We start from the raw sequence: 23566 nt of genomic DNA, 5'->3' as shown, positions 1-23566 counted from the left end.
ATTGTTTTGTAATCTGTTTTTTCCCTGCATGAAATAGTCTCTTATTGAAGATGAGTTTTTATACTATGTGTTTTTTGATAAAATATATTAACTGATGTGATCAATTTATAAATGAAAGACATTTTTGTACTGAAAAATAACCAAAGATAAAATAATAAAAATCTAAAAAAAAGGCTTTAGCTGTTGTTTGCCCTGATGTATAAAAATACAGAAATGTAAAGTGTTGGATATATACCAGTAAAATAATATAGGTCAAGGGGGAATATTTCTTTGATAGTGTTCTCTGATGGTTGTGCAATAACTTCAGCCTAATGTGAGCATAAGCTATATCGAAACCAGCTAATTTCGCCCATGATTCCACTGATGAGGAATTCTAGGTGTTTTGGATTTTTTTGTAGGGTTCACCAATCATTTCACTCATTTCTGGTGCTTATCGTAAGCACACTGTGCCAAATTCAGAGTAATATATACAATGAACTCAAGTACTGAGATACAACAGAGAGAATATTCTACATTTATGTGATTTGGCTCAAAATACAGGGGCAAGACAATACAATGATGCCATAAGGGTGTCAGAAAAGAGGGAGTTGGGGAATTGTGGTCCAAACACCATTTTGTGACATTTTGATACTGCAGGTGTCTGGGGGGTGGGGGGGGGGTTGGTTCCAAATACCAGAAGTGCATTAGCAGAAAAACAAAGGAATGCTGCCCAAAGACAGACCCAATTCCACCACGGGTGGGTCACTGGAGCATCAAGACCGTCAGAGACCTATCACTTCCTCAATCTCCGTTCACAGAAGCAACAGCCACCAATGCAGAAATATGTGGATCCCTGTTTACCTCGAACCTCCTTCCAGTCAAATAAATGAACGGAAACTTCAAGTATCACCCCTTTAACCACAAAGCAAATCTGATGGATACAGATCCTAAGATAGTCCCTGAAGCGAGATATAAAGTGGTAACTACTACCTCCACTTTTTGTAGCTGTAATATTGCCATATAAATACGATGCGCACCATTATTGTCAGAAGTAAACGAGGGCACCTTGTCACGCACTATTCTTGAAATTAGCATTAATGTAGATTATGACTTAGATGTAATTGAAAGCAGAAGGGAAAAACCCTGCACAGCAGAATGGTTTGAACCTTTCTAGCACTATTGTTCATTTGTTGAAATACAGTAAACCGTAAACGGGTTGTTGCACATACGTCCTTCAAATTAACAGGAAACATTTTCTAGCATTATTTCACATAAAAAAAAACATGATTTCATCACTTGCCGAGAAAAACAAGGATGATATTTAAGAAAGATTTTACTTTATCTAACAGTACTTTCCGAGTAGGTATTGGCTTTATGGCTTATAAAATTATTGGCATCTGAGAAAAATATATAAATCTATTGAATAGTTTCACAATTAAATCTTTTTTCAAAAACATCTATACTTATCTAAAAAAAAAAATGGGAGGTGAGGATTTACAATAAAACTGTTTTGGGTAATACATTTGGAAGTGTTCGTATAGTTACCTTAACAAGTCATTTGAGAATAATTAAACACTGAATTTGCCAATAGATGTGATTTTTCTTTGTCTTACTTTACCAAACCTAATTCACAAAAATATACAATATGACATGGCATTTCACATTTTTTTAGTAATAAAGTGAAAAATAATATGACTGATTATGAAAAGTCTTTTTCGGTCGGATAAAAATTAGCCAGCACGGTGTGTCACTAGATGTGTTAACAAACCACCAGCCTCCGCTGTAACACTAATCCTCTTTTCCAAACACATTCTTCATTGACCGGGAAAATGTTTTTTCTGCAATATAAACTCCTTTATGGCCTACTTTTCCTCTTCTCCTCAAACCAGCTTTTGAGCATGTACACCTGCACAGCTGATACGACTACCATCACGACCAGGTTGACCATGGACCATGTGTTCACTCGCTCGCAGTTACTTTCTTGAATGTTTCGGTCCCGAGCTTCAAACGCTTTCAGCAGGGTCTGCAACTGGACACTTTTACTTAGCCTTGCCTTAACATTATTCATCTTTTCCTAAAAGAAACATGAACAAAGGGAATTACATGCTACAGTTTTCTTTGACTTTTTAAGGATAGTAACATCAAATTAAACATTGCATGCAACCTAATTTGAAAGTCATCAGCAATACTATCATGAACATCATTACAGTTCCCGTTAATGACTCTTCTATGTTTTTAATTTGTTTTTATTGCAGAATTAGAAACCAGTTCACAAAATAGATCAACCAGTACACTTATGGCGTCACAATGCATAGACAAAATAATCATACATTCGTACACAGCCAATTAGCCCACAACCCGGAGGCCGGGCGGCACATCGATTCATATGCCCAGCAAATGCGCCACAGTGGTTACCCCAGAGGGGTGTCTGGTTAATGACATCATTTAGTATCTGCATTTTACCCCCCTAAATTCCCACCCCTCCCATTGCACCAGCCAGCATGTCCCAGCGTCCTATGTAAGCGATATCGGATTTGTAACCCCTGGTCCTGCTCCTATTTACTAGTGGACGCCTATGATGTCAGTCCAGGGTATATCAATTGTCGCCCACGGCAACCTATATGATCCAAACCAGGGACCCCTCACTATGTACCTAGCCCTAGGCTCAGCCTCAGACTCTCCCAGAACATAACCTCGGTGCCTAACAACCCACCCCAAACAATCCCTACCTCCCTCCTCCCCCCTCAACCGCTGCTGATGTGGGCATAGTCCTGCTATAATAAGAATGGAGCACGCTACAAATGGGGTGGTGCCTTTGTTCTTTCAAGCCTCATGGAGCCCTAAGTGTTCAATTTGTTTATTCTTCGTCTTCCACCATGTAGTCACGCAACACTTGAACTATCATTTCCCACGCTCTCGCCATCTCCAAGCTTTTATCATTGTCAGTCCTAGCAGCTTGTCTCATTCGGAGCACACTCTCACATCCAGACCATTTCAGCAGCTCATTCATCCATCTCCTTACCGACGGACCCTCCTTGGACTTCCAGTGCCAGGTAATTTCTCTTTGGGCCATCATGAGCCCTAGATCAATGAATTTACTCGTTATTTTTGTGTTCTTCGTGTGAGGAAACCAAAGCAATAAGCACGCTGCCATGTCAAAGTCCACTTCCCTGTCAGTAACCACGTTCAGGAGTTCCCCCACTTCCGGCCAATACGTCCCCAATCTTGGACAGCCCCACAGCAGGTGGTCCAGGTCAACCTCAGGCGCCAGGCACCTCGGGCACACTGCGTCATGTACCCGAAAGTACCGTTTAATCCTTTCCGGGGTCAGGTATGCCCTGTGCAGGACATAAAAGTGTACCTGTTGGAAACGTGCATTCCTTGTCCCCTTCCATGTTCGTTTCAGAATATGGCCCCACACCGTGTCTGGGATGGGCTTACCTATACTGTCTTCCCATTTCGCCTTCAGCGCCAGAAGCGGTTCCAGTCCCTCATTTAACATCCTATTATGAAGGCAGGTCACCGCTTTAAACGTACCCGCGGCCATCACCACATACTGGCAGGCCATGGTCGTTTCCGGCTCTATCAGCCCTCCCTTCCAGTGCTTTTGTATCGCCGCCACTACCGCCGCATGCAGAAGAAAGCTCCCGTCCGGTAGGCCAAACTGTTCCTGCAACGTCTGAAAGGGGACTAACATTCCATCTATGTATAAGTCCCCCACCATCTGTAAGCCTAATTCCTCCCATTCTGACAACGGGGACCAGTCACCCCCATGCGGCAGAGCGGTCAGCATTCCCAATGGTATCTCTGGGGCATACAGCCTTGCTCTCTTCAGGCTTCTTTGCCAGCACAGCCTGATCGTCTTTTCCTCCATTGTAAGGTCCCTCATTTCTAGTTTCTGCTGCATAACTATGTAGGCCAGGACGTGGCGTTGAATACCAGTCCCTCGTTTGTGATCCGGCCCTCTGAACTCCCTGGCAACGTGTTGTGTGAGTATTTGAAGCTGTGCTGCTAAATAGTATAGTTCAAAGTCGGGGACTGCCATCCCCCCCTCGAGCTTGGGCCTGACCAAAGTATTCAATGCTACCCTGCGTCGCCCGTGACCCCAAATGAAGTCGGTCACTAACATCCTCAGTTCTTTAAAGACCCGCTGGGGGATCCAGATTGGCAGGGTGCGAAAGTAATACAGCAGCCTCGGAAGCGCCACCATTTTCAGTAGTGCCACTCGGCCCAGCACCGATAAAGGGAGGGAGGCCCAGAAGGATATGCAGCCTCTCACTGCGCGCACACAACGCCCTATGTTACCCTCCAACAGATTCGCGGCCTCATGGTAGATGCGGACACCCAGATAAGTGAAGCAAGATGGCTCCCAGACCACACCCAGCTCGCGAGGGGGACACGGCGTGTCCGCCCGCAGCGGAAACATACAAGTCTTAGTCCAGTTCACCTTAAGGCCCGACAAGCGGCCAAACCTAGATAACATGTCCACTGCTCCCTTCAGGGCCTGTTCTGCATCCGCTAGGTATAACAACAGATCGTCTGCATATAAGGATATGTAGTGCGACTTCTCACTCTGCTCGATACCCTGGTACATGGCCCCGGACCTTGCCTGCGCCGCCAATGGTTCCATTGCCAGCGCGAACAACAGTGGGGACAATGAGCATCCCTGCCTTGTCCCTCTACGGACTGGATAATCTGAGGATATAATCGATCCTAGGCGTACCCTCGCTGTGGCCGATGAATACAGCACTCTTGTCCATCTTCCAAACCCCTCACCTATACCGAACTTCACCAATACCTCATCTAGGTAAGCCCACTCCAGGCTATCAAAAGCTTTCTCAATATTAACTGATAAGACTGCAGGTTCTCTGTCCGTGTCTTCAGCAATGTCCAATATCCGGATCAGTCGGCGTATGTTCAGTGATGTATTCCTGGTGGGAATAAACCCTGCTTGGTCCCCGTGTACTAATCTGGTCATGTGTGGTAGCAGTCTTGTGGCCAGGATTCGGCTCAAAATCTTATAGTCCAGTTACCATGGACAGTGGCCGATAAGACGTCACATCGGACGCCTCTCTGCCGGGTTTCAGCAGTGGTACCACCAGTGCCTCCCTCATGGACTTGGGCAAGCACCCCAACCTTCTAGCTTCAGTGTACACCACCAATAGTCTGGGCACCAAACTATCAATATATTTCAGATAGAATTCTATCGGCAGGCCATCTACCCCAGGCGTTTTGTTCCTCGCCATCTGTTTAATGGCCACTCTAATCTCCGATAGCGTTATAGGCCCTCCCAGTTCCTTCGCCTCCTCGTCATCCAGCACTGGCAGTGGGACAGAGTCCAGGCATTCCCTGATTTCAGAGAGCTCTGCCTCTTGTTGGCATTCATACAACTTCGCATAATAAGACTGGAAGCGCGCCAGCACCGCCGCCGAGTAGACCATTTCCCCTGACTCCATTCTTATGCTCATGATTGGGCAACCCCTAATGTCTGGGTTAGCAATCGTAGCAAGGAGCGTACCCACTTTATCCCTCTCGGCATGTGCTTTAATGGTGTATTGCTTATAATCATAGCACCGCAGTCGTTCCGTTTCGGTCGCCACTACTTCCTTAGCCTCAAGTAACCGCTCCTGTAATTCCGGGCGCTCAGGCCTACGCTGTTCCAATTCCCTTAACGCATCCTCCGCTTTCGCTAGCGCATTCAAGACTGATGTCCTTGCATTCGAGAACCTGCCCATGCATACGCCTCTTACCACCACTTTCTTCGCATCCCATTCTATCGATCTCGCAGTGGCAGAACCCTCGTTCTCCTCAAAGTAGCGTTCTATGCCCTGTTGGACCGTATCACTAAACACCAGATCTTCCAATGTGTCAGGCCGCAGTCGCCATGTTGGAACCGCTGTCCTCGCACGCTGCCACTGCACCAATACCAGCAAGGGATAGTGATCTGAGATGGTCCTAGTCAGGTATTCTGTGTGAGTGACCATGGCAGCCAGGGGGCCACTACACAGGACCGGGTCTATTCTGACGTGTAATGCATGTAGGGCCGAAAAAAAAGGAATAATCCCTACTGTCAGGATGCTGCTCCCTCCATACATCTATCAATCCCCACCTGTCTTGCCAGTCCTTCCTATGTGTGGCTAACCTACGTACTGGGGAATCGGCCAACGGCGGGTGCGACCTATCAAGCGTTACATTAGTAATTGAATTGAAATCACCTCCTAGGATGATGGGGCCCGCAAGGAAATAGGCCAGTGAACTCGTTAGATCATCAAAAAATGGGCCTAATTGACATTGGGGGTGTACACACTGCATAATACCACATCCCTGCCATATAGCCTCCCCTCCACCACCACATATCTACCCTCAGGATCCACCAGCTGGTTCGTAACCTGGAACGGTATCTCCCCCTTATCCATATTAGCACCCCTCTAGCAAACGCCGAATACGTGGTGCCAAACACCTGACCCCGCCATCTCTTCTGCAGTGCAGTGCATTCTTGCTTAGTTAGATGAGTTTCTTGTAACATTGCAATCTGGACGCCACGCCTCACCAGATAAGCATGTACCTTGTGGCGTCTGACCATTGTTCGAAGACCCCGGACATTCCATGTTAGGCATTTCAAATTAGGTAACGTCCCCATGGTAATTAATACCGTGCCATTTCAATGGCAACCAGTCATTGCCCACATCATTGCAGTTGCTTCCCCCCATCAAAACTGTTGAAAAAACTCCCCAAACCCCACTCCCCAGGACAGGGCCTAATAACCCAGTTTCAGCCCTGTTCCAAACCTGTAACACAGCACACATTAGACTAATCTGTGGTCCCCACCACAGTAGGCCTTAAGGGCCGCAAGGGGGTGAGTTAGCGCCAACCCAGGGCAGGCAGAGCTCCCGTCCCGCGCCCTCAGTCCCACACTGCACTTACAGCACCATACCTGCCAGCCCGTCAACCACTAGGAGAGCCTGCCCCAGTAGAAGCAACGGAATTGTTCAGCCCTTTCAATAGTCACTCATTAAAGAGTCCATCTGATGTTTGTGGGGTGACCGCTGGACCCTTCGAGCTCTCAGCCTCCGACATTTCTTCTCCAGATTTGCCTTCCTCCTCACCAGAGTCCGATTCAATTACTGCCTTCTCTTGTTGCGACCTCGTGATATTTGCTGTCGCAGCTAGCGCCCCTTTCTTGTCCGCGGCCATCTGACCATCCCGCACCGCTCTCTTGAGTTTGTTGCGTGTACGGATACGTTGCGATTTTCGGATCTGGAGCGGTTTATGTCTCTCCCGTTGATTTTTGGCGTTGCGGTCCGTTCCGGCTCGATACAACTCAAGCCACGACAATGCTTCATCCGGGGTCTGAAAAAATGGGGTGTTCCCATCCAGGATCACTCGTAATTTGGCCGGGAAAAGCAAGGAGTATTGAATGCCTTCCTCCCTCAGCTATTTTTCACATTCAGGAAGGACGCTCTGTTCTTTTGGACCTCCTGTGTGTAATCCGGGAAGACAGTAACTATTATCCACCTGAAAGGGGCCCACTGAGCGCGCCCTCTGTATCAACAGGCCCCGATCCTTATAGTGCAGGAGTTTCACCACCATCGGCCTGGGTGGCCGGCCTTGCATAGGTGGGCGAGCTGGTACCCTGTGTGCCCGTTCCAGGGAGAAAAAAAGGAGAGAGGCCCTCCGGTGCCACTACCGTTTTGAACCAGTTCTCCATATAGGTCACCGCATCATCCCCTTCAATTTTCTCCGGAAGGCCTACTACCCTCACGTTGCTCCTCCGATTACGACTTTCGGCATCCTCTGCTCGTCTCTCCAGTGTGTTCAGGCGGCTGAGGATATCAGTCAGCTTGTGTTCCGCGGTCACTACCGCCGGCTTCAGCTCTTGAAGTAATTGTTCATGTTCTTTTACTCTGTCCGAGAGCTTAGCATGGTCCGCCCTCAAGAGACCCAGCCCCGTGGCGACCTGTGCAATGTCCTGATGCAAAGCCTCCTTAGTCGCTGTTATTGCATCCAAGATGTTGTCCAGTCGCTGGTTCAGCCTCTGTTCTTGCTCCATCACCTTCGGTGGAGCCTGAGCCCCGCCATCTCGGGCCAGTGCAGTCGGATCATTCCGACCTTGTTCCATTGTGGAAGCCCCGCCAGCAGCCGCCATCTTAGCTGCCTCGTGCGTCGTCATACGGTCGCCTCAGGTACTCCATCAGGCCTCGTACCCTCCGTCCCGGGAGCCTCGCCCACTGTTTTCGTGCCTCGTCCAAATGTCTTGTCTGGGCTGCTCAGCCGTAAGCTCCCACGACGGTGCCGATAGCCACCCGTAGCCGGGGCCGCCCCTTAGACGATCGCCATGGCAGAGATTGGGGGGAGGGTGGAGAAGCGGATGCAGTGCCCGCCGTACACCAAGCCGACGTGGGCCCCCGCACCACCAGGTCCTCTCCGCAGGCCTGTTTAAGTGGGCCCTAGCTCCTCGTGCCCCGTTGGCAGATGCTTGCAATTTGTTTCAGTTCCGATCCGCCTCGCTCCGCGGGCAGACTCCGTCGTTCCCCTACACCGCCATTTTCTTCACTCTCGGCACGGCACCTCCGGCCTCGGGAACCGGGTCTCAGCTCTTTGTTTGGTCTCCTGGAAGCCCCCAGCTGCTCTCCGATGTTCCCTCAATACTTCCCACGGAGAAACCGCCTTTCAGGGAGCGCTAATGGTGTAGTTTTCAGGAGAAATAGCGGGACCAGGCGCGGATCTGCGAGCTCACGCCGCCATCCCGATCGGCGTCCAAGCCACGCCCCTATGACTCTTCTATGTTTACCATATACTTCTTTTTAAGAGTCTTTTATCTTTCGTTAGAAAGTGTGAAGTTCTTGGACATGCACAGAAAAGTTGTCATCAACTCTTCCAACTATCTAGGCTGACATAATTTATTGTTTTCAGTTATGGAAGCTGCTATAGCATCATGGGCGCACTCTGTAGTAGCTGACATATTTGTATTGTTTTTATGTATATAGGAAAATATAATCAATATGTGAATCTAAATGATGCATTTTAAGGCCATGTTGTTTAATTCTTGTTGGTACTTTAGTGTTTGCAAGTGCAATTATAGTTTATAAATATAAAAATAAGATCTGTGAAAGGATGCTAACAAAAGCAAGGTATCTGATCATAAGTGAGAGGAACTTCACACTAGGAGTATCAAGCCAGAGGGCATATCAGCACTAAATATATTTCCCATGTATTCAGAACTTCATCGTTAATGACTTAATATCTTATTGATTTTCCCAAAATATAGATCACTGACTTACTAGATCCCTGTTAAGAGTCTTCTATTGAAAGGTATAGAATAGGCTGTTTCCATGCCCTGCGAATTACAAACCACTGTGATCAGGTTAGTTCAGTCTATCCTAGTTTATAACGTAATACAATATTGTAAAGGAGTGCAAAGAAATATTTTCAAAGATTTTTACGTAATCCCTTAAAAATAAATTCAGAGGACCTAAAATGTTCCATTACGAAATCAGTCATCACTCACCTCTCTTACAATGCCATTTCCAAACCTCTTCGAACTCAGGACCACCTTGTGAATCTCTAACCTCAGGACCACCTTGTGAATCCTCGACCTCTGGACAACGTTGCAAATCCTCTTTTCAGAGACTTTCCTTTCTAGGGCTCAGGTAATATCTGTGGTTGTTCCTCGCATTGGGAATCATCAATCCCAGCATCTGGCGTTGCCATGGCTGACTGGTGTAGGTGAGGTGTGTCACTTGTGGTGGGTGTCTGTAAAGCTAAGCGATGAGGCCCTGGAGCTGGGCTGCCATGGACCTTGTTCTTAAGGAAGGGAACATAAGCAGTGGCAGGGAAAACTGCTCAGAGGCTCAGAAATACAGAAGGTATTGAGGGGCCTATGAGGCACAGCATGATGGAACAAATGGGGTTAGCCACAGACACTTGTGGCATTTAAACAGTTTTCTACCTCTCCCTGTAAACATGACTCAAACCTCATCGCCCCAAACAGGAGAATTAAACTCAAGTTCAGGCCCAGGGGGAGGGAGATCAAGCCCATTGGAACAGTTGTACACTTTAAAGACCTGGACACAAGGCTTTCAAGGTGCCTTTTTTTTTTACTTTTTTCAGAACAGTAACCATATAAAGGAGACGAGGGACCCTCCATAGTCAGGGCCACTGGAATTTCATTACAAGACCGGAGGCTACATTATGCATTATCCTTTAATAGCAACTCACACAGCCACACTACATCATAAAGGATAAGTTCTAGAGTTAACAGTGAACAAAGGATGTAACTAGGATATGATCTGCCTCTTTTAAAAGCGGCTCGCCAGCAGATAAGTCACTACTTCCTTTCTCTCCTTACTGTCTACAGTTTTGGATTATATTTCACCTTTTATGATGATTTATATGATGATTCTAATTGTCTTACTGCCAATATGATGCTTATCTCTCATATAACTATGTTTCATAAGGTTTTTTATTGCCAACACTTTGATAAAACGTCAATTTCTATGTTTATGTTGCCCTCCTTACGTCCCTTCAAAATCGACTCGGCCCCTTTAGAAGTTTCTTCACACTTCCCCTTTCTTCCCTGGTGGTAGTGCTGGTTTCTTACTCCCACTCCCACCCTCCTCCCATGGACTTCCAATTTTCGGTCGTCCTTTACCTTCCTTGTGTTTCCCGCGTCGCCTTCAGTCCTCGCCTGTATCCGCCGCCTTCCTCGTAAACGCATATTTCTTTTTCAGAGCGTTTCCTCTGAAATGCGCTTCACTTCGCACCTGAGGAAAGGCCATTGGCAACGCTCGCGTTGCGTGCCTCCTTTGCCAAGCGTCTTTCCTCCTCTCCGGCGGCTGAGCTCGAGCAGTCCTCAATGCTTTGACAGTTGCTCTGCTTCAGCCGTCAGAGACACCCTGCCTATCGCGTCTAATACCTGACTATTTTTTAAAACGCTTAGCTTCCGTTTCAGACGTTTATTAGCGAATAATTCCTGGTGGTTTGGCAATAATTACAAAATTGACTACTTTGTAATGGAGTTTTGATTAGCTTCATTACTTTCCTAGTGGGTGCATTTATTAATAATTACCCTATTAATACAACTTTCCTATAACCCACGCCTTACCCTGCATAAAAAAAAAGTATCTTTAGCTTTTGAACTGGTTTAAAAAAAAAAAAAAAAAAAAAAAAAAAAAAAAAAGGAGGAGAAAGAGAGGTGGACTCTTTATTAAGAGGGGAAAAGTTTATTACTTACTTCATTTATATCATTCTATTTTCCTCTCATTTCTTTCTACACCATGTCTGACATGGATTCTGAAGATGCCATGGCAAGCTCACCTGCACCTATTGGCAATTCTTTGAAGAAATTCCTCCAACAGGAGATTAAATCCTGTATGATGTCCTCTCTCAAAGAAGTCATGCTCTCTAAAAGACCGTGTGATTCCCAAGACCCCCCCCCCTTATTCACGGCAAGAGACCCAGAAAGACTAAATATTGTGAAAGCACTACAGGCCCTAGTGGCACTCATTGTACGGGAGGTCCTAGCACCTCAACTTGGATGGGGGGCCACCGCGCCCCACTTGAACCTGATGTCCCTCGGGACACTCCCTTGACCGGTGTCCATGGCGGCACAAATGTGTACGGTGTCCCTCGCGACACACATTGGAATAGTGGTAATCCAAAAAAGAACTCTGGTTTTGACTCCTCCTTCTCCTCCTCCTTTGACGACAACTCCTCAAAAGACCCCTCCGACGAATTTGTCTTTGACCTGGACGAAGTCCAGCAAGACTTCAATTCTCAACCTGATCCCGAACCAAGCTCTAAAAATACTATTTTGAACCCTATTGGAGAAGAAATGTTCTCTCCCTTAAACATCTCTCACCCTAATAGCTCAAAATGGTTCCCACAGGAACATGTCTCCCAGTTTGTCACACGTTGGTTGAGAAACCTTTTGAATAGAAATTCTAGAAATACAATGAGGTCTGAATCCCCCAGACCTACCATTGAGGAGAGGGTCTGTCAAACACCAAACCTAGATCCAGACCTTATCAAATTCCTCTTTAAATTGGGGCGAGACCCTAGAAAAGGACTGGAGAGAGCCCTTAAAGGCTGCCAAGACCGTCTTTTAGATGTCTTAGGACCACTGGTTAGAATTTTAGATTTGGCCGAACAATCCCATCTCTCCTCTACCCCCTTGAACGTCGACCTCGTTCGAGGATGGAGCCAAAGAGCCCTTGTTCTCCTTGGCAATGCTAATGCCAGTTTAAACATTGAAAGAAGAAGGTCCATTCTAAACAAAATTAACCCTAAATTAGGGGATATGGCAGAGAAAGAACCCTCCCAAAACCCTAAAGGCCTTCTTTTCGGGGAAGATATAATCAAGGAGATTGGTAAATACGTATCTACCTTCACTGCTCTCGACAGGGCTCAAAACAACCTGAGACGAGTCTTTAACACAAACCTTTTTGGTCAGGCCGGCAGAAGGGGTCGCTCTTCCGGCCGAGGAAATCAATGACCCTATTCATCATTCAGGGGAACTGGAAAAGGCTTCTATCCCCCTAGACAACCCTTCTTTCCCCAAAGAGGAAGGGGTCCAAGAAACCGTGGTTCCAGAGGTCGCGGTGCTCCCAACACCTCAAATCCAGTAAGTACTACTCCTCTTTCTTCTTTCCCTCCCATTGTAGGGGGCAGACTAAAACAGTTTTATCATGTTTGGAATTCAATCACCCAAGATCCATGGGTTCTAGAAACCGGCATGGGCTTCAAGATAGACTTTTTATAGATCCCCTTCCAATCACGCTTACCCCAACCCTTTGTCCTTTCACAAGATCAGGAAAAGATCGTGGAGGAAGAAATTATTTCTATGCTCAAAAAGGGCGCAATAGTGGAGGTTCCCTGGTCCAAAGCAAGATTCATAAGCACTCTTTTTCTTGTTCAGAAAAAGGACAAAGGGTGGAGACCGGTAATAAAACTTCGAGAAGTCAACAAATTTCTGGTTTATCGTCACTTCAAAATGGAGGGTATCCACCTTCTAAGGGATCTCCTTCTCGAAGGAGATTGGATGGTCAAGTTAGACCTGAAGGATGCCTACTTCACCATCCCTATGTACAAGGAACATCAAGCTTTCCTTCAATTCGCTTGGAAAGAACGTCTTTACCAATTCCAAGCTCTTCCCTTCTGCCCCTTGGTGTTTTACCAAGATCATGAAGTGTATTGTTACAATTCTAAGAGAAAGGGGTATCCGTCTCATCATCTACCTGGACGATATTCTTATCATGTCCCAATCCCATTCAGACCTCCTAAGAGATCAAAATACTTCAATGAACTTAATAGAGAGTCTAGGATTCATCATCAACAAAGAGAAATCCATTCTCTCTCCCTGCAAGACCATAGATTTCCTTGGCTTCACTCTGGACACTGAAATGTCTTCTCCTTCTTCCTACCAAGAAGATTGCCAAGATCCGGAAGGAGATCAGGTCTGTCTTGAAACAAGAGTCTTTGACACTCCGCGAACTGGCCAGACTTCTCGGGCTTCTTTCTTGTTCCATCCAGGCCATTTTCCCTGGTCCTCTGAATTACCGCGCGCTTCAGAGAATAAAGAGAAAAGCGCTCAATTCAGGTCTATGGGGATCTTGTTTCTCTGGACCCAGATGCCAGAGCAGAGCTCTTTTTGTGGCTGGAAAACTTAGACGCCTGTAATGGCAAAGCTATCTTTGGTTCTTCCCCAGATTTTGTCCTAGAATCAGACGCCAGTCTTCATGGCTGGGGTGCACGTTTGGAAGACCAGAACACCGGTGGGGTTTGGACCCTGACGGAATGTTCTCAACACATAAACTTTCTGGAATTGACAGCTGGTTTATATGCTCTTATGAGCTTCAAACACTCCATCCAAGGGAGGTCTGTTGTTCTGAAAATGGACAACATTTCTGCTGTTGCCTATATCAATCGTCTTGGAGGAACGAAATCTGCAGATCTCTCCAATCTTGCCAGGAAACTTTGGATGTTCTGTCTGGAACACAAAATTTCCCTCAGGGCGGAATATCTTCCAGGGAAGTCAAACATTTCTGCAGACTGGAATTCAAGATTCCTTCTTGACTTCTCAGACTGGAAACTCGATGTGAACGTCTTCAATTCCCTTTTCCACTTTTGGGGTCCAATAGACGTGGACTTATTTGCCAGCAGGCTTACCTTCCAGCTTCCCAACTATTTCAGTTGGATGCCGGACCCGGGCGCCCTTGCTGTGAACGCCTTTCTCCAACCATGGTCTCACTTCCTGGGTTATGCCTTTCCCCCTTTCGCCATGATTCAGAGGGTCCTCCAGAAAGTCAGATTAGAACAATGCCTTCTGATCCTAGTTACTCCCTTTTGGCCGTCCCAAGCTTGGTTCCCGACAGCCCTGGAACTAGCATGCGACATTCCCTTTCTGATCCCAGCCTCTCCAGGCCTGGTCTCAAACGCAGACGGGGAAGATCATCGTCTTATTCTCGAGGGGAATTTGAACCTTCTTGCTTGGAAAGTGTCAGGCAATCTAACGAATTGTCTGGACTTTCGTCGACAGCTCTCTCTCTTCTCGGAGAATCTTGGGCACCAGGAACACACCTTAGGTATAACAACATTTGGAAGAAATAGTTTCATTGGTGCCTGGAAAGGAGTCTCGATCCCGTGGAGACTCCTATCGTCAATATCGTGAATTTTCTGGTCGAACAATTTGACAGAGGCCTTTCTTATCGTTCTATTAATTGTTTTAGATCCGCAATCTCCGCGGGCCATTCCCCCATCAACGGTAAATCGGTAGGTAAAAATCCTATTATTTGTAGAGTCCTCAAGGGTATAAGATTGAGGAGACCTCCTAAACCTAAGTATCAGACCCTTTGGGATGTCAAGTGTATTTTAGACCTTTTTTGTTCTTGGCCAAATAACTCTTCCCTTAATAGAAAATTTCTCTCCTTCAAACTCGCCACTCTCTTGTGCCTAGTTTCCTGTAGAAGAGTCTCTGACATCAAAAGCTTAGACATTTCTAATAGATGTTATGATATATTTGGTGTCAAGTTTGAATTACTTAAAAGGACGAAAACCATGTCAGATTTTATCTTTTATCCTCGTTTTGACACTTTCCCTAAACTTTGTGTTGTTGCTTGTATGAAAGAGTATGACTCTAGGATGTCTCTCCTACGCCCTAACGATGCAAATCAACTTTTAGTTTCTTTTGTGAAACCTTTTAAACCTGTTTCTTCCACTTCTATAGCTAGATGGGTTAAGTCTACCATGAGTCTTGCTGGTATCGACCTCTCTAAATTTCAAGCACACTCTATCAGAGGAGCTATGGCCAGTAAATCCTTCTGGTCAGGTGGTAAGTTGGATGATATCCTGAAAGCTGCTGACTGGTCAAATGCTAACACCTTTGCTCGTCATTACTGCAAGCCTATCGAGCATATGTCTGATGTTGTCCTTCGGGGCTACGAACATGCATAATGTAGCCTCCGGTCTTGTAAGAAAATTGCGATTCTCCTATTAACATGACCAGAGAATCTGGATTTCATTAAAGACACGGAGGCTGACATTATCCCTCCCTCCTCCCTTTTACAACTTTGATATGTCTTTATGATTTTGAAATTATCGACTGCTTCAATTGTTGTTAATCTGTTATTATGCCTATGTTACCTTTCTAATTGTTATGAGATTTTATAGCTCTCTAGGCTCTTGATTCTTAATCATTTCTTTCTTTCAGGCAATTCTGTTTGACTGGATTTCCATTGAGAAGCTTTCCATTAAGATTTTGGAGATACTGAAGTTCTTTCCTCGATGTTTCTTCTTGATTCTCTCCGTTTGTGAAGTCCTTCCTGCTCCTGCGATTCTTTTAAAAGAGGCAGATCATATCCTAGTTACATCCTTTGTTCACTGTTAACTCTAGAACTTATCCTTTATGATGTAGTGCGGCTGTGTGAGTTGCTATTAAAGGATAATGCATAATGTCAGCCTCCGTGTCTTTAATGAAATCCAGATTCTCTGGTCATGTTAATAGGAGAATCGCAATTGTGTGACAGGAGAGACCGAAATTATGCAGGAGGGTTGACTAAATTATGCGGCAAGAAAAGGAAAGTTATGCAACATAACAGCACATTTTGTAATAGTATTGCTCATTATTTTGAAATATGGTTACACAGTCTGGGAAAATATTTCACCTCATAAGTACCAGATTAACAACCAAATATAGCAATAAACAATTGAAAGATGACCAGCCAACCTTTACAAAGGGTTGGCAACTGCACAGGAACACGAACCGCCACATTTTTGGGAACTTTTGATACTACTGAGCTAGAAACCATAGTTCCAGTGTGCAGGTCTATAGTCAAAGAAGAAGCTGGAAGATAGTGTAATGCACTTATTACTGCAAAATCATTATACATTTGGGCCATGATTTCTGCACCCTTTCCTAATAGCACTCCTATTATAATGACTCTGAAAAAAAACATTTGCAATAACATACCACTTTACGAGTAGGAGGTGAATATCAAAAATTTAGGAGTACATAATTACGCAAAGGCAAGTCTCCCAAATGTCACGGTTATTTGGAATGAGAGTATAGCTATATAATTGCAGACTAAATATATGCCTGACTCAAAGTTGAGGGAGACAAAAACAATTATTTGAAATCCAAAAAGTAGATATTATCTGGAAAATGTGGGCATCATTTAAATTTCACCCAGGCCTAAGAAGATGTCTATTAAAAGTATGTTTTAATCCATGCCTTTTTATCACGCACATCTAGGTAAAAACGAATAACCATAATATAGTACTGTAACAAACTCAGCTAGAACTAGAGCATTGGGTATGCTACCCAACACAACTGTGCTGACTTTTAGAAATCAATCATAGAACACATAATACAATTGGTCTAATAAAGCACCTTGTACAACAACATCCTGTGATTCTGGGCAAATCACTTAATTTACCTGTGCCTAACAAAAATGAATGAGTCCATCTGTAACGAAACTGGTGCTCATGTAAAGCGCTTTGATAGCCGATGTCTTGGGACTAGTTCGCGTAATATATAACTCTTTAAAAAAAAATGCTAGCATTCACTTTATCTCCACTCGCTCCTGCAGCCCTCTAAGATCTGTTGCTAAAATGTCAGCATGCCAAGAGAGAAGTGTAATGGCAGCCAGTAGCCTCCCAGGCGCCCTACCCATGAAGGTATGCTCCCCTCGTTTGCCAGACGACCACTACCTTATGGCCACAGAGACACCTCAGACAACTGAGACCGGAATGGCTGGACAACAAAGATTGCTCTTACAGCTCGGAAAATTGTGAAGCAGCCCTGGACCGAAATGGATTTGTCCACCTTTTGTTCTTAGTTCCAACATTTTATTGAAATATTTTTGGCACTATTTGTCATTGGTTATACATGTATGGCAAAATGATAGCTATATTTCAAGATTAGTCTTCTTCAGCATACCTGAAGCAGTGGAAGATCCAAGGAAAATGATTTGCATTAAAAATAAATCTGAGCCTTAAAACTATTTAACAACAGGCAGTTCTGGAAACCAAAATTCGCCCTGGCAAAAATGTTGAAAACTCTGGGTTGCTATGACCCAGCTATGCCCATTTTAATTGTGGTCTCTGACAGAGGGCCTGATTTAGATCTCAACGGACGATTACCTCATCACAATGGTGATGGGGATCCCGTGTGCCAAAATATATATTCCATAGGATATAATGGGCTTTATATTTCGGCCGACGAGATATTGGTCACTGCTGTGACAGAGTAACCCGTCTGCTGAGATCTAAATCAGGCCCTCTGTCACAGATCACAAATAAAATGGGCATTGCTGGGTCATAGCAACCCATTCTGCTGTGAACGCAGACCACTCATCTGCAGCCTACTGGGAAAATGGCAGAATGGCCAGCCCGTCACCAATTACCATTCTGTCAGCAAGGTTTGTGCTGCTGCAGTTGCTGATTTTTGGCTGAGCAGTTCCCAATTACTTAGAGGAGTCTTTGCAAGCTATTTCTAGGGACAACTTACCTAAAATGTGGCTGGGGCTTACGGTATCCTCTTTGGGAATGCTTCCGCTTATTTCCAGGAGGGTGGCAGGGAAGTTAAGCACTTGGTCTTGAGCTCTGTAACTATCTGAAAACTGAACTTGCAGCATCCGCACTCTTTGATACGTCAAGCAGCTGTGGGTGAGGCGGGGACGATACACCTCATTCACCAGGTGAAAGTTAACTACAACTGACAACGTGTACAGAAAGCTCAATAAAATGTGGTGCACAGATCATAGACCTTCCCTGCTACTGAGGAGCGTCTGTGCTGGAAAAGCAGATTCTATTTCATCTGCATTACCCCTGTGCAGACAACACTGTAGTCCTCAAAAGTATAGCTGCATTTAGAACACAGAATGTGACCATTGAAGCTTTCTCTGCCTCGCCCCACTTCTGCAGACAAGGGTTGTTCCTTTGTCTGCTAGAAGCAAATGAAACAGACAGACCAAGTATCTGCGGAGGTCGCTTGCAGAAGGATACACCTGGGCAGCAAGACTACATTTGCAAATATTTTTTTCTAATAGAAACAAATAAAAAGATTTATCTTGCAATTCCTGGGTCTGCTAAATAAAATCATTTGACTATTTTCAAGACTTTTGAGTTCTAAAAATTACCTGGCTTCCTGCATCACCAAGAGGCTTGTAAAGGAGGTCTGACTTATATAAGTAGACAGAAGCAACAGTTTAAACTTTGCTTTGTTTCGAAGGTGTCCAGCAGAGATACAAGAGAGATGCGACTGATCTGTTTTCCTTTGTAAGTTTAAGGACCATTTGCTTTAATACCAACCCTAATAGTGAGCTATGTGTGTTCATGTAGAGAAAATGCATTGCAGCCAAGCATATGTAGTGTGCCTTATGTAGGCTAAAGATGCATTTGCATGTTATAACACTGATAAGAGTGAGTAGACTTTTCAGGGTGCATTTCATCATTATGCTTGAAACCAGAGGCAAGAGAGGCCTTCGGCCTAGATTTCATGTTGCTCAGATTGTGGAAGTTCCCCACATGCAAAAGCAGTAGCCGGACTGCTGACCTATTGCCCACTCAATAAAGCATCTAGGGAAAGCTGATTATGACATTTGTTTCACAGCTGCAGAACGGTAATGTAGAGGAGTCCGTATTCAAAAATTAAATACATTAAAGTATCTGCTGCGCCTGGGGCCTCTGAATGTTTCTAGGGACGTGCTCACCACACTGCCATGGGAATGAAGGACAAACAAATGGGCCCTCAGTGGTAGTGGTGGGGAAAGTGCTGGTGCTGGCCCCGCCTTTGGAGTAAGCAACCATGCAGGCAAACACAATCAATCAATCAATCAGAGTACTTGTAAAGATCGCTACTTACCCGTGAGGGTCTCAAGGCGCTGAGGGGAGGGGGTGCCGCTACTGCTTGAAGAGCCAGGTCTTGAGGAGTCTTCTGAAGGAGAGTAGGTCTTGGGTCTGACGTAGGTGGGTAGGGAGGGCGTTCCAGGTCTTGGCGGCGAGGTAGGAGAAGGATCTGCCTCCGGAGGTCGTTCGTTGGATGCGGGGAACAGAGACGAGGGCGAGGCTGGCGGAGCGGAGCTGTCGGGTGGGGGTGTAGAAGCGGAGTCTGCTGTTCAGGTAGGCTGGTCCAGCGTTGTGGAGTGCCTTGTGTGCGTGGGTGAAGAGCTTGAAGGTGATCCTCTTGTCGACGGGGAGCCAGTGTAGGTCTCTCAGGTGGGGGGTGATGTGACTGCGGCGGGGGGACGTTGACGATCACTCGGGCGGAGGCGTTTTGGATGCGTTGTAGTCGTCGTAGGTGTTTGGCTGGGATTCCTGCGTAGAGTGCGTTACCGTAGTCCAGTCTGCTGCTGACAAGGGCTTGTGTCACAGTTCTTCTTGTTTCGGTCGGGATCCACTTGTAAATCCTGCGGAGCATGCAGAGGGTGTTGTAGCAGGAGGAGACGGCGTTGACCTGTTTAGACATGGAGATGGAGGAGTCTAGGATGAATCCTAGGTTGCGTGCATGGTCGGTGGGCGTCGGTGCTGTTCCCAGTGTGGTAGGCCATCAGGTCCGAGGATGAGTACATCCGTCTTTTCAGAGTTCAGCTTCAGCCAGCTGTTCTTCATCCAGACGGCGACGGCCTTCATTCCCTCGTGGAGGTTGGTTTTGGCGGTGTGCGGGTCCTTGGTGAGGGAGAGTATGAGCTGGGTGTCGTTGGCGTAGGAGATGATGTTGAGGTCGTGTTGGTGCGCCACTTGTGCGAGGGGGGCCATGTAGACGTTAAGCAGCGTCGGGCTGAGGGATGAGCCCTAGGGGACGCCGCAGATGATGTCGGTGGCCTCGGATTGGAAGGGCGGGAGGCGGATGCTCTGGGTTCTGCCGGAGAGGAAGGACGTGGTCCAGTCAAGGGCCTTCTCTTGGATTCCAGCTTCTAGGAGGCGTGTCTTTAGATTGCGATGGCAAAACGTGTCGAAGGGGGCTGACAGGTCCAGGAGGATGAGGGCTGATGTTTCGCCGTTGTCTAGTTGGCGCCTGATGTAGTCTGTGGCAGCGATGAGGGCCGTTACGGTGCTGTGGTTTCATCTGAACCCGGACTAGGATCAGGTCCAGGATGTTGTTGTCTTCCAGGTGGCGGGCCAGTTGCATGTTGACTATTTTCTCGATGACCTTCGCCGGGAACGGGAGCAGGGAGATGGGCCGGAAGTTCTTGAGGTCCTTGGGGTCCGCCTTGGGCTTCTTGAGGAGGGCGTTGATTTCGGCGTGTTTCCAGCTTTCCGGGAATGTCGCTGTTTCAAGGGAGAAGTTGATGACCTTCCGTAGTTGGGGTGCGATGGCAGCGTCTGCTTTGTTGAATACGTGGTGTGGGCACGGGTCTGACGGAGATCCTGAGTGGATGGAGTTCATGACCTTGCATGTCTCGTCGTCGTTGATGTTGGACCAGGAGGTCAGGCGGTTACTGCTGGTGGTGTTCACAGGGGGGGGGGGGGGGGGGTCTGGCGTAGTCGGGCAGTCATGGTGTTGAAGCGGTCATGGATGTCAGCGATCATGCGGTGGAAGAAGATGGCTAGTGAGTTGCACAGTTCTTGTGAGGGTGGTATGTCGTTGGCGTTGGCGCTGGGGTTGGAGTGTTCCTTTACGATGCTGAAGAGCTCTTTGTTGTTTTGTGCGTTGTTATCCAGGCGGTCTTTGAAGGAGGATCTCTTGGCTAATCTGATGAGGTGGTGATGTCTTTGAGTGGCGCCCTTGTGGGCTGCGTGGTTGTCCGGATTGAGTTTGTGGAGCCATATCTTCTCCAGTTTCCGGCAGGCGCTTTTGGAGGTCTGAAGCTTGTCGGTGAATCAGGTGGCTCTCTTGCTGGCGTGGTTGTTGGAGGGTTTCTTGAGTGGGCAAGGGTGTTGGCGCAGTCGTCGATCCACTGTCTGAGGTTGCGGGCTGCGGCGTCGGGATTGGTGGGGTCGGTGGGTGGGTTCTGGGCGAGGGTGGTGATAAGCTGGTCTTCTGTGACTTTGCTCCAGCAACGGTGAGGCAGCTGTTGGGTGCGGTGGTGTGTGGTTGGTTTGTTTCAGGTGAAATGGATGCAGTGATGGTCGGTCCAGTGGAGTTCGGTGGTGTGGTCGAAGGTGACGTGGGTGCCCGTGGAGAAGATGGGGTCCAGTGTGTGGCCAGCGGCTTGAGTGGGTGTGGTGACGAGTTGGCAGAGGTTGGCGAGATTGTCGATCAGGGTGGCGGCGTTGGCATCGTTGTTGTTGTCAAGGTGGAAATTCAGGTCCCCGAGGAGGATGTAGTCCGTGGAGGCGAGTGCGTGGGTGTTGGCGAGGTCGGGGATGAAGTCTCTGAATTGAGCCCGGGGTCGGGGGGGGGTTTGGGGGAGTCTTTAGATGAGTGTTCCTCTGAGGGTGGTGTTGGGGTCGGTGTGGATCCGGAAGTGCAGGTGTTCGGCGGTGTTGAGGGTGTTGTCTGCGTGGGTGGCGATCTTGAGGATGGACAATGGCTATTCCTCCTCCGATTCCGTTGGGGTGATCCCTGCAGCTGATCTTGTAGCCGTCCAGGATGGCTATGGCGATGTCGGGCGCCGAGGAGTCGTTCCTCCAGGTCTCGGTCAGGAAGGCCACGTCTAGGGTGGAGGTGTCGAGCAGATCCCAGAGCTCGACGGCATGTTTGCGTGCAGAGTGGGTGTTGAGGAGTATGCAGCGGAGGTGGTTGGGTCCAGTTCTTGGAGGTTTGGTGGTTCTGTCGCAGGTGAAGCTGCAGGTGCAGCAGGAGAAGGGTCTGTGGGTCCGTTTCGGAGCAGCCTGGAAGCAGGTGTGGTTTCGGCCGGCGTTGAGCGCGTATAGGGTGCTGGCGTCGTAACGGACTCTGGTATTGTGGCATTCGCGGGGTCCAGGTGTTCTGGCGCTGGGCGCGGTCCAGGCACAGACGGGCTTTCCCATTGGCCCGCCAGCGGCGCGGCCGCTTCGCGGCCTCCATATGAGGGATGTGGGAGGGAGGAGCAGCTGGGAGGCCGGAGCGGGGTGGCGAATGGGATAGCAGGTGGCGGGGCCGCAGGGCAGGCAGCGGCAGAGAAATCGACGGCAGCTGGGGTCACAGCAGGCAGAGGACAAGGGACAGAGAGAAGGGGGTACAAGGGGGAACAGCGAACACAGAAGCAAAAAGAGGGGCAGGCAGGCACTAAGTACAAACGCAGCAGCAGGTGCCAGAGGGAGACCGTCCGCAAGCATGGTGAAACCAAATACTGACAAGGCCCCGCCAGCCAAAGAGATGCACACAGAGAATGACCCATCCAAACCCACCCTTAGGTCGCTGGAGGCGGCTATACACGTTCATTCAGAGTAATTTGTTAAAGCCCTCGAGGCAACCTCGAAAAATAAAGGGACTCTTACGGCCAAGATTGTTGGAGTGGCAATCGACACGAGAACGGCGTGTGGGTTCTATCGCTCAATACATCTTCTAAATGTTGAGATAAAATTATTGGCTACCATAATGACTCGTAGGCTCAATAAAGAGAGAACATTGCTCATTCATCACGACCAGAGTGAGTTTATGTCCCACAGATCTACCCGACAAAACCTCAGGCGCTTACACTGCTGGCTCAATGCAGTGCAGGACGTCTGGGCCCATGTGGCCATGGTGTCCACGGATGCTGAAAATTATTTGATTCATGTTGTATCTAGCCTATCTATTTTATTCAGTTTCTCTCACTTGGTACTTTCCCCTTCCCCCCCTGTAACCTCACCCTGTTGAACACTCCAAGGAAGATCGCCTTGGAATGTTGCAACAACAATTCAATCCTCTAGTTCTGCCTCTTTCTGGTCATGGGAAGCTTTGGATGCGGAACTTTCTTCTGCAGCTGGGTGGCTCTGCTGTAAGCAGAGCCCACAGTCATGATCTGAGTGAACGGGGTAATGTCTGAGATATTCCTATTGGAATGACGGACCAGGCAGGGATGCCCCCTGATCTTCGCCTTGTGCATTCAGCCTCTGGCCAGTTGGATTAGATCAAGATGGAATCTAATGGTGCCAGTGCCCTGGTGGGCTGGTAAAGAGAAATGATCTCCTTATATGCTGAGGACGTCCTCCTTTATATATGAAAACGCAGAAGTCCACACAC

General features: G+C 47.3%; 1 protein-coding gene across 1 annotated transcript in view; it reads right to left on the bottom strand.

Moving 5' to 3' along the window:
* Positions 1-241: 241 nt before the first annotated feature.
* The window catches only part of TMED5 (transmembrane p24 trafficking protein 5), a 52216-nt gene continuing 28891 nt past the window's right edge, over positions 242-23566 (bottom strand). Inside the window, exon 4 of the mRNA XM_086953921.1 lies at positions 242-2053. Coding sequence (XP_086810047.1) covers positions 1835-2053 — 219 coding nt within the window. The 3' untranslated portion in view covers positions 242-1834. The remainder of the gene's footprint in view (positions 2054-23566) is intronic.

The sequence above is a fragment of the Lissotriton vulgaris genome, chromosome 1_1 (genome assembly GCF_964263255.1).
Source record: "Lissotriton vulgaris chromosome 1_1, aLisVul1.2, whole genome shotgun sequence".
NCBI lineage: Eukaryota > Metazoa > Chordata > Amphibia > Caudata > Salamandridae > Lissotriton > Lissotriton vulgaris.
The sequence above is the reverse complement of the archived record's forward strand: the minus strand, read 5'-3'. Positions and strand labels throughout refer to the sequence as shown.